This window comes from Anopheles funestus, chromosome 3RL (assembly GCF_943734845.2).
Source record: "Anopheles funestus chromosome 3RL, idAnoFuneDA-416_04, whole genome shotgun sequence".
Classification (NCBI taxonomy): domain Eukaryota; kingdom Metazoa; phylum Arthropoda; class Insecta; order Diptera; family Culicidae; genus Anopheles; species Anopheles funestus.
Genome location: NC_064599.1, coordinates 18,214,365 through 18,227,754, shown reverse-complemented (window position 1 = coordinate 18,227,754; position 13,390 = coordinate 18,214,365). Strand labels below are relative to the sequence as shown.

General features: G+C 40.9%; 1 protein-coding gene across 13 annotated transcripts in view; it reads right to left on the bottom strand.

Moving 5' to 3' along the window:
• Nucleotides 1-1,013: 1,013 nt before the first annotated feature.
• The window catches only part of LOC125768586 (sodium-coupled monocarboxylate transporter 1), a 43,899-nt gene continuing 31,522 nt past the window's right edge, over nt 1,014-13,390 (bottom strand). For all 13 annotated transcript variants that reach the window (XM_049436456.1, XM_049436460.1, XM_049436458.1 and 10 more), the window contains 3 exons: nt 6,085-6,232; nt 3,789-4,084; nt 1,014-2,271 (listed from right to left, as the gene is read on the bottom strand). In XM_049436456.1, coding sequence (XP_049292413.1) covers nt 1,974-2,271; nt 3,789-4,084; nt 6,085-6,232 — 742 coding nt within the window. In that variant the 3' untranslated portion in view covers nt 1,014-1,973. The remainder of the gene's footprint in view (nt 2,272-3,788; nt 4,085-6,084; nt 6,233-13,390) is intronic.

Here is a 13,390-nt window from a genome sequence, read left to right as displayed (position 1 = left end):
CTCTCGTTCCAATGTTTGCGAATGCCAATATCAATATACCAATCCCACAAAAAAAAAACAAATAACCTAAAACAATGGAGAAGAAATGGACCGAGTACCGAACGAAGAAAAACTATTATTTCCAGCTAAACAATCAGAAAGGTTTAGTGCTACTGTCACCGTAAGTCACTTGTCCATTTCCTTTCCGGTCTTATGTACATATCGATAAATAATCAACTGAAATGATTGCCAATTGCTCGTGGCATTCAAATCGTCCGACGCTGGCTTAACATTTTACTTTGCATTGCTTTTTCTGATTGATTGCAAAACCATTCCTATCATGACGGAACAATCAATCGTTGCTCTAGATCGACCGAAAGTAGTAGTGCTCACTGTATGGAAAAGAAAACTAATTTGATTGAGTTTGGCCTTCTCCGTACCAATGCTCGATGTGACGTACATAATAAATTGTAACTATTGACATGTCAGGCTTAACATCAAGTGAGATGATGGATTTAAAGCAAGATAAATTACGTGTCTGTCATCGGAAAAAAAGTTGCGTCCGGTATAATTTTACGATCGATTAAGTTGTTTTGGACGAAACAATAAAAAACATACACATACAGATTATGAAACGATCTGTCTATTCAATCGGGATGAAAGGAATCGATCATGAATCAATTATATCTGAACGGTGATTAAGCTGTGTGAAATCCATCGCTGATAGGCCGGGATGATAAATGTATCGATAAGCGATTTTAATACATCGGACGAAACGAGCTGATGACAATTTTGTTACATGGAAATGAAGAAAATTTTACGGTTCGTTTTCTACACGGCAAGCCCGTTGTCAGGAATGGTGGCCCGGATATTAGCTGGTACTGTCAGCAAAACGGATGCATTTCTTTCGATTCGTATGCACTGAATATTGCATGCACCAAAGGGGGCGCGAGGGGTTGGCGAGTGCAGCAGAAACTCCTAACGAAAAGCTTAATTAAACGCTCAATCAGCCCGCATCAGGGCATTCGTCGTGCTTTCTAGAAAACAAATATCCGGCAGCATGGCCGATGTTTTATTTCCGCCCGAAAGTATGCAATCGTGCCGTACATTTATAAGTTAAAAAGCTGCAACAGACCAGATTCAACATCTCCATCGTCGTACATACGAGCTAAACATTTTCATTACCCTTTCACTGGTATTCGGGGATGGAGGGGGAAGGGTTTGTACATAAAATCAAAATGATAAATACTGAGTGTAGGGTAGGGTGCACTAACTTTTAACCAACAAAATACGAGTCTATGATAAGGCAAACAAAAAGTCCACTCGGTTTCGAGTTTCTGATGCAGTGAAACGTTAGTAGCGTAATGCAAAGGTGTATAAATACGTGCTCTGTTCTATCAAAAAAGCAATACACATGTCCCACAATTTCGAGTATCGATTGGAAAACCCTAGCTTACATAATAGAGGACACCTGAGAAATGCTGGTCCTCCTTCATCGGTATAGTCTCATTTCCTTTCGATAGATGAAAAATTATTGAACGAAAATATCTATCGCTACCTTCAGGCATGAACCGTACCCGCTTGCTCCTGAGCTGATTGGGAATGCTTTTCGTACGGAAATGGAAGCTTTAGAAATTCATAATTAAAATCGTTCACTTTCCACCTTCACGGAAGATTGTGTCGTGGGAAAAGTAGCGTACCCGCTAATACCGCCACGATTCGTCCATCGTTCTGGCCCTAACGCTACTGTACGTTCCGGGTCTTCCTTTCTATCTTCTTCCGTGTACGATCCCTCAAGCTCGGAGGTAATCGTTTGCTGGTCGATGGAGTATAAGCTCGCGACACTGGAACCAATGCTTGCTTCGTTCGCCAGAATTTCCTTTGACTTCGCGTTACTAGAACCATCGGCCGGGGTGTGCTTTACCGATGTACCCATCATCAGTGCTAGCGGAGCCATCGAACCAACGCTGAGTTTGTTACGTTTTTCATCACCACTACCGACAGCAGATTGGATTGATTCCTTGGAGGTTACCGCACATGTTACTGGTCGGTAGAACCGATGCAATCGTAGACCGGTTCCAGCAGCTCCACGAACTGTCCGATGTGAATAGCGAGATGAGTAAGCCGAAGATCACCGTCAGCAATGTCCCGAGGCAACTGTACCACATGTAGCTGATTTGGTATACGGCCGCAAACCATGAGGACGCACCGTCGGTTGAATCCTCCTGCTGTCTGGTGGATACCTTTAACACATCACTCTGGAGCGAAGGTGCAGCATCGTCATTGGACAGCCTGCAAAACCGAAAATAGAAAGGGAGAAGATACAATTATTTTACGAACCATAAACAGCTCAATAGACCGTGTTTAGTCGGTATACATAACATAAACACGTATCTTCTGCAACATTTAGAACTTCCCACCGGGGAAGTTGAATAGTTAAGCTGATTGATGCTGTTCTATCCTCAACATCTCCAACCACAGCTGATAGGAATAGATTCACTCAGCAGGTGATTGTTTACCAAAGGATTTTCCAAGCATCGACTGAAACCTCCACAGCAGCTTTCATACCTTCAGCAACAGTAACGTATTGAACAGAGCAAACACTTTTCTTTTTACTTATTTGCACTACTGAAGAGGTTTAGCAACTCTAACCGCGACACGCGAACCGAAAGCAAAAAAAAAGATGGTGAATTCCGTGCATAGCGGTTACGTGTTTACTCTCAATTAACTTTCGTTCCCACGTAGCGCACCGAATGAACTGCAATCAAATTGCGCTCGCTGTCTTCATTTTGTCAGCCGTACTACTTTGAACTATCGATCGGTGTAAGGTAAAGATAAACGTAAAGGTGAAGATAACGAAAAAAAACGTATCAGTAGTTTACCAGTTTGGGTTTTTTCGAGGGTAGTTCAGAACAACTTGAAAGTAAAGAAAGTGATTACAAGGCAAAAATGTGCTACGTTTTTGCATTCCGTTTTTTTGAAGATTTGAAGCTGACTAGTTCATTATTGGATCGGTTAATAAGATTGTTTCCACACACACAATAGAAAGAAAGAAAATATGAGGGAAAATTTCATTATCCAATGCAGATAAAGAATGTATTTAATCTTCTCAAAAGGATAAAATTCGTTCAGCATTAGAAACAAAACACCTAATACAGTTTCCATTGAAAAAAGGTTAACGAAGTAATGTGAATTGCATACTTTCAGGCTACTTTTAAATTGGATCAATCCAAACATCCGTACGCATTATCATCCCTTTTTCCCTCGTCCTGATTTAACCACACAGATGCAAACAAATGCTTTTGCCGAACACTTCCGAACACTTTTTGTTTAACAATTCAAAAAGGTCAAACCCGGTAATCGCAACCGGTCGGTTTCAATGTCCGCTTTTTCATTTGCTTTGCATGAAACTCTGAGCAAAGTAGATGAAAAATTTACACATTTGTAATTGTACAACAGAAAAGCAAAAAAAAAAAAGCAACAACCTTGCGAATGAACAACTAATTGTTTTGGAGCAAGTTTTTAACCGGTTTTCGCTTTTCCGACACTTGTGGACAGTTGCAGCAGATGCTGTACGAATTTAATTCTGCATTCATGTAGCATGTGTTGGTATTGGGGATGGTTGGTTAACGGATAAACAAAAACTGATTGATTTAAGTTGATTCTTCCATGCAAACTTCGGTAAGCACTACCGTGTAGCTCTCGTAAAAAAAAAATACTATCGTATAATATTCATTTTTTTTGTTTGTTTGGCTGGAAAGTATCTACTTTTTCGTAACAAAAATTTGAAATAAATTTTCCAAACATACCTGTAGAAATTATTTTCCAACTCTCCACCATTGCTCCAGCCATCTTTGGTGGCGATCGTTAGCAGATGTTCGAAAGCTTCATTTCCAGAATGCTGCAACGCCACGCTAACCAAACCATCGGATGGTGCGATTTCGTACGCAAATCCTTCATGTGTTAGTGGAGAGTTTAGTGGTATCGTCACGTTACAACCGTCCACCGATGAGGGCAGTGGTGGTGTTTCTCCGTTGTTAAGCTGTGCCAACACTCCAACCACTATGACCACCACTATCGATACGATTCCACCAAATAGCGCACCCTGCAGGGGAGTAAAAAGAATTATATTTTATTTCAGTTTATGTTTACACTTCAGTTATATTAAAAAAATATTAATACCAACTTTTATCTATTATTATTATAATAAACATACTTAAAAAGCCTTAAATCCACCAGGAGTGAGTTTGATGTTATGCAACTTAGCATATCTAAAACGGTTTATGTTTACCTCTCAGGTGAATAATAGAGCCATAATGGTGTGATTACAGTTGAAGTTCCATCTAAAATGATCTCGCACCAGTAAACTGCACTACAACGAACCCTCACAACGTTTGAAAGCTCTTGATGAAAGCTGTTAACCGCCAGTACACACACATACACATACCGACTCCATGGACATCTATTCAAGTGGGCAACTATTCACCCCACGAGGGCTACTATCGCATCTCAAGGACACAGACGGCCACACTGTATGCGCTTAGCCATAAAATTTGAATCTCAACCTCCCCAAAAAGAGAAAAACACGCTATAGAAATGATCCATAATAAGCTCATCTTGTAGCGATTGCGCCACAAAAATGGTATATTAACAGGTAATCAAATTTTCATATTTTCAATTTCCACTCACCCACTTGAGAGTGTGGAAAAATGGGATGGGAAAAATGTAAACGAGAAACGGTAGAAGTTTGTTGTTGCAGCAGAATTACTGCTCGGTTCACTCTAAAGCAAGAAGTAAAAAAAACACGAAACCAAACCGCTCACAATCTTTCATTCATCTTTTTGCGAGGGAAAGATATGTTTTTTTCTTCTTACACTCTTATCCCAAGACAACCTCACACACACACACACGGTTTTGAGTGGGCTTGAAGAAGAAATGTCATTTCTTTCCCATTTACACCTCACCGATAAAATGATGCCCTTGATCAACGGCATCAGTGCAAACAGTGATGATCCTTCTCATCATCATCTGCGTCACCGTACGGTGAAGTCAATAGCAGCGCAACACGCATTGTCACATCGCGTAGATTCGTGCGTATGGGTGTTTATCATGTTGACAATGGGGATTTGATGCTGTCTTTCCCTTGTGATCCAGCAAATGCTCCTCGGTACTTTGCAAAAAAATCGTTCCTTTGCAAACACGCAATACCAAACTCAAGAAGGATAAGAGCATCTTCTACCGATTTGTGTACGTGTGTGAATAACAAAAACCTCATCCCAGTATGTGTGAGTGTGTGCGTACGTGTGCATGCAGTCAACCGGAACCGGGGACACAATAAAAAGCTCATTTAACTTCACTTCAATGAGATTAATCGGATAAAGTGGAGTGTTTTTCGTTCAGCTTTTGCTGTCCCGTGCCACTGTTTGCCATCTAATCCTCGCTGTGTAATCACTAGCGTACACACACACACTGGCAGGCAAGTAACTTACCAGCGATGGAGGAACACATAACCTTCCGTAATCATATTGCACGAATTAGAACGCTCGTTCGGTTGGGGACACCTCCCCATTCTGGACACTTTCGCCGGCGCGTGGAGAGAGATTTGGCGACGGTTTTCGTTAAAGATCGTCACACCGTGTCCGGGTGTCGTACGCTGTTAAACAACTTAAATTGAGTTTCAATTCAATTTTGTCGCCTTTCGAGCATGAAAAGCATTTGTAAATGGTTTGCCTAAGCCTCACGCCTACTGACGCTTTACGCACACGGATGGGCGTAGAAACCCAGAGATAATGCGTGAAACAATTTTCTAACCCAACCGTATCACTGTGTCCTCGGTGGCGTTTTGGCGCTGTTTCGCTCGTGCCACACAAACAGGCTCATTATTTTATTGTAATTGTTTTTCACCTTTTTCCTTTCCGTTTTTCTACGTGTGCTTAAAACTCATTAAAAAGTAGACTAATAAGCTCGATGATGAAATGGGAATGTCTAATCTTACAATCCGGTTTTGCAATGTGTTCGGTATTTAAATCACTTTTTTAATTCACTTTATGAAACAAAATTTTAAAATAAAACACAGCGGTAAAACGATAGAGCAAATTTACGTACCTTACTGTTTGCACGGCGGAAAAATATTCCAAGACTAAACAGCCCAAGCGTAACGCCACCGATCAGCCCGTTCAGTGTCAGGGTGGCCTGCAGAATTCCACCGAGCCGTTCCACCACAAATACCAAACCGAATGAAACCAATCCAAAGCTGTGAAGTAAAAGGAAGCGAAAATCATAAAACATCAATGTGAATATATTGCGGATACTGAGAGAATGTAATATAATAAGTGCAAAGAATGATAGGAAACACCTTCCGCTGGTCCCGGTAGCATTTATATTGCATACGGAGAAAATACCAGATGTTTCAGTGCATTTGGAAATATCAAAAAGAAAGTGCATAGAAAACGGAAAAATCATATATTTCATGGCGAATTAAAAGAACGATATCCAGGTGAGCTGACTGAACAGAAAACAACAGACCGAAATTTTCTGAACATGACGACCTTTTCACAAACCCAGACAAAAGTTTGAATAAAATCGTACGTTATGGAAATTCACGAAAATGTTTAAAGATTTTTTACACTGCTTTTATTATTATTTTTGAGAATTAAAACAAATCATTGCAATGGTGATCATTTAATTCAATTCGAATAAATAAAATAATTCCTAATAATTGTATTGAGCACACTGAACAAACAAACAGAAGTTAATTAAATTTCAACTGAACTGACCTCCCTTAGCCGGGGATAAATTCTGCTATATTGTGGTGGTAATTACTCTAGTACACGACAAAATTAGTCAAAATTGACCTATCGGGTCGTTTACTTTACAAAATCAAATTATGATGACGAAGCCTCTAAACACGGAGATAAATTCAAATTTCATTCCATGATTCCTAGAATATCTTTAGCCAATATTTTACACTGTTCACCAGAATTCTACTCTGAAGCTGGATCATCCAATAAAACCCATAACCCTTGCGCTTGAAGTCAATCAGATCGAAATTCCACACCATAGCGGCTGTTATATCCCCAACTCGATGTGCCTTTATGACCGTTGATAGGAAAATACCCATTACTCGAAAAGGTTTCCACCGAAACAATTCAACCAGGTGATCCATTTTTAACCCCACACAACAACACGCACCATCCATTATGTGTGAGCGTTTTTTTTTTATTTCAATCCCAGGTTTGGAGCTTCACGCTATAGCTCTCGGTTTGCCCAAAATTTGTTCTATTACTCTTCGCTTCATTGCTTCTAGCGGCGAGAATGGTTTTGCGTTGATAAATAACGCAAACGCTACCCTGATACCTGATTTCAAAAATGCAGAAAAAAGGCCGCAAAAAAACAGCATCTAAAACATCAACCGATATCCCAAAAAGCCGGCCACAAAATGGAGCCACAAACGCTTCAATTCCTTTGCGCAACTGAGCTAACGAAGGCAGGAAAAAAACGTCCAAACGTTGATCGGGATTTGGCCAAACGCTTCTCCGTCACAGATGGAACAAGCTTCAAGTGCTGCCGTATATCGTATATGCCAACGGCAGCAGGAACTATTTAATCCACCCGTTCTACACGGTTGAAGGCGAACAGAAATTCTTTATTTTTCCTACATTTCTAACGGAGATATAAACGCACCGGAGAATAGAAATGGACGAAGCACGAGAAAAGAAAAATCTATTCCACGCGCTATAAATCTCAGAACTCGAAGTTCGATTTTCCATCATTTTGGGGTTGAGCCACACGCAGCGCCAGCAGTGGGGCAAAAGGCGGCACGATATCCAATATGCCAGACGCCGGTACTTGAAAGCACTAACGTCTCAACGCAACGAAAACAAACCGCCGCCAATAGATCAACAATGCTCAACTGTTCTTTCGCGAATTCTTTTTCTTCGGTCGTGATATAAGCGACGAAGGTTTTTTTTTCTTTCGGAAAACTGCTGCACCTGCGTGAGAGTGAATCGAACTGATAAGCACAGCAAGCATAGGCCTCATTCTGGGAAAGCTCCTACAGAGTTTTTTGCTTTCGCCCCAAAACCATAATCCAAACAACAATTCACCCACGAAAATCGTTACTAAATGTCAGTTGGTGAACGTGATAAAGTAGCTGTTATGGTTGCAAATAGCAACAGCAGAAAAGGATCTTCTACTTCATCTTAAGCGAAGCATGTTAGTAACAGAGAGAGAAAAAGAGAAAAATACAGAAGAATATACTGAGGAACGTTTGATGACGATGCGTGACGCAACCGTGTTGCTTATCGTGTTGATATCGATCCCGAGGAAAACTCAGAAAACTAGTAACAGTGTAGTATAGCATTACAGAGTTATTATTTACCTTTACCGTGCAGCAAGACCGAAACGAATCAATTCGCAACGGTTGATTGAGTGAAGGCAATACGGCAAGAAAAATAAGCCATAAGGAATGGAACGGAAAGCGGCCACACCTGGGGAACGATTGTGGCTTCCGGGAAATGGAATATTAGGATCATAATCCAGCCCCGGGAGATGGTGTATGTTTCTCTTTCGGTTCATTGACAGAGCGTCGTCTTTAGTTCCGTCTCATTGACTTTGCTTTTTTCATGGACGGGACCGGGGGGGGTGAGATTTTTTTTTATTAGTTATCATAACACAATGCACAACTCCACAATATGGTTTGAGGTTGCACGTGCTGTCACACGATTTGAAAACAGAATAACTGGGAAGCGAAGGAATGGGAGGTAAATCTGCACCCGAAAGGAAAGGAAAACGTTGGTAGGAAATCTTATTCTAGCCAATAACCGTAGCAAAATATACTGAATGTATTTATTTCCACTGTCAATGCTGTTGGCTGTGTATGTGTTTGTGGATGTACAGGAAGAGTATTGATAGCAGGGAAGGTATAAACCACATCAGCACCAGAACGTTCAAACACGTACTAGGATAAACAGATTTGCTACATCCTCCTTCAGGCCAACGTCGTGTCTAATGGAACGGGGGGAAACATTCGTTTGAACAGACAGTAGAACACATACCGAACACACCGAATCGGAAATCGTTTCTCTCATATATGTATAATGGCAAATATAAGCATAAGCCTAACGAGTGGTGTGTATTCATCATTGATAGTAAACGTAGTTACTGCTGTTAGTCTACGAATAATTCTGCAACATGAGAAATGTTAAAAGATCGTACCAACCACAACCTAAGGCAATTAGTATGAACCTTATTACGGTTCGAAATAAGTCAATCACATTCGCAAACACTGCGCACTGAAGTAGTGCTGCATGATCGTTCAGTCGAATGAACGATTGTTAACCGGATTAAATTCTTGGCTCTATTAAATACAGCTTTAAATATTCAATTTTGCTCAAACAAGCAAATGCAGATGCACATGCAGATGTTTTTCTAATCAAAAATGTACTCAAAAATTAAAATTGTGTAGTAGTACAAAACATAGTCAGGTCATATAATAAATTAACATTCATAAGCATACAAATTGCCTAATTTTAGGCGTTTGAGTAAAACCTTTTCAACGATATTAAAAAAAACTGTGTATAAAAACAAGGGAAAACAATATTACAAAAAAAATCCCTTGAAATCATGAAATGAAATAGTTTTTTTTAAGTAATGTAATGTGATGAAAATACAGTTCATATTGTTTTTGGCCTAGATCGATCTTGAGGTTCTTATCAAGTGTATGATTATCCTTAAGTCTGTTTAAACTGTATAGTTTTTCAAAACCTTTCTTGTTTTAGACGTATGTTTTAGACGTTTAGAAAAGCAAGACAAATTTTAAAACCATTGGCGTATAAACATATAGATTATAGTCTTTATGATGCCTTTTATCATATAAATTGTTGTAGATTGCATACTTTCAGGAAATTTTGTTTAATAGAAAACAACGAGATCTAGAACGAACCTCTTCTAGCAAATTTATATGATTTGTAATAATGCTTTAAAATATTAAATAAATTCAAAACTTGAAATATAAAATAATTAAACATCACATTAGCAAAATGTGTGAAGTTAATCTACAATAATCCACGACAACACGCGCCAAAACTCGTAACAAAACTCAATAAATTAATTAAACAAATAATCTATCGATTTCCTACAAAACTCATCAAATGAAAGGAAACAATTCGAACGGCATCGTTTCGCATTCCTTCGTTTGTTTCTCGATCGTTTTTTATGAAAACGGTAAACAATTCACCTAATTTTTCCACTAACGACTTTACGAAATCACGAATTCCACACGCAACACAAGCTTCCCTTTCCGGTTTTTGAACTGTCCTTGTTAAAACTTCCCGGCAGAAGGTGAGCCATCCCACCGAGATGTCCCCGTTGTCCGTAAGAAAACACAAATTAAATAGCATTTTCCTGCTGGTCGGCCTGGCGTTGCTGTCATGAATTTCAAAACATTCCAACCGTACCGGGTAAGGTAAACTACTTAAGCGGACAACCATCGATTCGAGGGGTGAGATAGCGTAATGTCTTCACCTCGCTACGGATGAACAGAAGGATGGCGATTCCGTCCCACTTGCCATGATTTGCCATCGGTTTTCCGTCCGCACCTGTTTGCAACCGGGCGGGGAGGCAAATAATTCAAACACAATCGGGAAAGCGCCAAAGGAAAACGCACGTGGCCCAATCGAAATGACAAATCTAGACAAATCGCACCGCAGCCGAAGGAAAACCCGTCAACAGTGTTTCGCATTGCTTACGTCAGCAGGCAGTAAGCGGAAGATCGGTCTCGCAAAACCGTAACCGTGAGATGAAATTTCAAACAGGTTAAAGGTGAAATCGAGCGAAAATCCAATTACATCCGTTTCAGTGCGCTGCCTGGATGGGAACCGATTTCTTCGCGAAACTAGCTGGCCCTTTTTTATTGACGTAGTGAGGACTTTATTCCAACTCCCTTCGGTGTCCAACGTATTGCCCTCCCTTCCCATTTGCCATTCCAGAGCTTTAGCTAGCCTTCTTTTATTGCTTGCTGTGTCTGTTTGGCTTTTCACCGGCTGTGGTCACCAAAAACCTCACACCCTCGGATGGGGAAATGAGGGCGGATAACAAAACTACCCCCCAAAAACCTTGACCAAAAAACGTGCCCGGTTGACCGGAATCATACTTGGCCGATTGCCGATAACGGCGTATATAGATTCGCTTCGAAAGTGGGTAAAAAAAATCCAATTTTTAAAAACAACAGGATTAATCTTTTGCTTTCCACATACACACACACACGGCCCCATACAGTCGTATAGCCATTTGAAGCTATCAGTTGAAGTGTTTCTATATTACCGATCGCTTTTTGTTTAAGTACCGCTGGGCTATGTTTCTCCTTAGCTCGCGCTAAAACCGAATGGTTCTCGGTGTTGCATCCCTAAAAACAAACCTATCGCCAAAACCAGTCGTGTCGTTCGCGTATGGGGCTCTTACGTCAAATGGGGCGAGAAAGATTCGAGATTTTATAGCTTTCCATTAGAACGCGGACCGCGGGAAAAAAACCCCTGCTCCTATCGAATCTGTGCCGGAAACTGGTCTGTTTCGAACAAAACATGAGAGAGAAAAAAATTGTTTCACCCCTTTGCGCATAGTGGCAGGACACACCAACTGCTACAATTGAAGTGAAATTGTTCTTCTCCTCCGTATCCTCGGTGGACACACAGGCAAGCAAGATAAGGCGAGATAGATAGGGTGCATTTCTCCGTTCGTGGAAACCCTTTTTCCCCGCATCCACATTGAAATCGAGTGAAAATCTGTTTCGATCAACAACGTCAGAAACGCCACCAGTACACACACTCCGGGCATGGGAGAATTACGGACCTTTTGCCAACATATCGTCGAATGACACATTCAGTTTTTTTCGTTTTTCACCCCGGCCAGAGTTTTGAAATCTTCAGCACAGTGAGTGTGGTGTGCAGCACGGTTATCTCGTTTATAGATTTCGATATTTTCCGATGCATTTCATTTCTGCCAAATCTGGTTCTTACATTTTTTGTTTGTTTTGTTTTTGTCTTTGTTTTGCCACTTCCCAGTCGACACTTTCTTCCCGTGCGAACTAAGCTGAAGAGCGTTTTGAGCTGCAGTTGCAGGTTCGATAGTTCGTTGTTTTTCCCCTTTTTTTAGCATTGTTTTTTTCTGAGAAGCGTGAAAAATCCAATATCCGATATAGTTTTTCCCACCCACCAGAAGAATGGCACACACCAGTTTCAAACACACGATCACGGCCAGCATGTGAGTCAAGCACGGAAATATGCAGTACAACGGGTGCTGTCGAACTCGCTGGTGGTGAATTAATTTTTAGTACAAAACATTAAATCTAACTGCTCTGCCTTTCGCGCCAAACTTAAACGAGCTACCCGCTCCGTATGAGGTAATCTTACGCTCATATCAACACGAAAACAAATGGCATGTACTGGGCGTTGCTACATCAGGCAAACAAAACTACAAAACAAAACAAAACACAAAATGAATAGTGGCAAAGCGGATTAAAAACGAAACACACATCACTAAAACAAACAAAACCCCATCCCCATCCCGATACGAAACGGCAAACGTAGTATGGCGCACGTCTATCGGTGAATCGGGAAAACATTTGTGGCGGGAAAACAAGAACCGGACAAGCGATTGTCGGATTGTAAGCCATTATTTTTCGCCTGTCAAAATCGATCGTAAAAAGCACCAGCAAAAAAAAAACGCACACACTTTCTATTCGGGGTCAACGAAGGGGAACAAACCAAATAAAAACAAACCAAGGTTGTCTTGTAATGAACTGGTTGTTTTCATTCCTTTTTCTACCCCTTGACACACACTCACATACAGAACTCACCGTGATAAGATGAATGAGATAAATGAAGGTAAAACTGTATAACAAACCCAAAAGTAGAAAAGGAAGAAAAAAAGTACCAATACCGAACTCAAGATGTGCATCATGTGTTAGTGGGAAACACTGTACCATGTTGTGTGTCCCTGGTCTATGGGTAACAGGTCATAAATTACCCTTCGACGGAAAAAAGGGCAAACACGACAAAATGGCACGGCACGAACCACTGTGTGAAACACATGAATGGATGGAAGTAAAGCGGGTCATAACCATTTGACATCAGTAGCCAGGCCTGACACCGGAAGTTCGGTCCCATCTCACGTGCTCCCTCGCACCACATGGTCACATGGTTATATTTTTCTTACCCCGCACCCAAAATCACCGTTTGTGCTGTTGCGTGTGCGATGGTGGTTAATCTAAAGCAACGGCCCCCTCATATATTTGCTCGGTGGCAAAACGATGTAATTCGACATGTGGAAAGAATCGATAAGCACGCAGGCCACACTGTGGGGTAGGGTGAGAAAAAACTGTCAAAAAACCGTCACCAACTGTGTGATGGCGAAC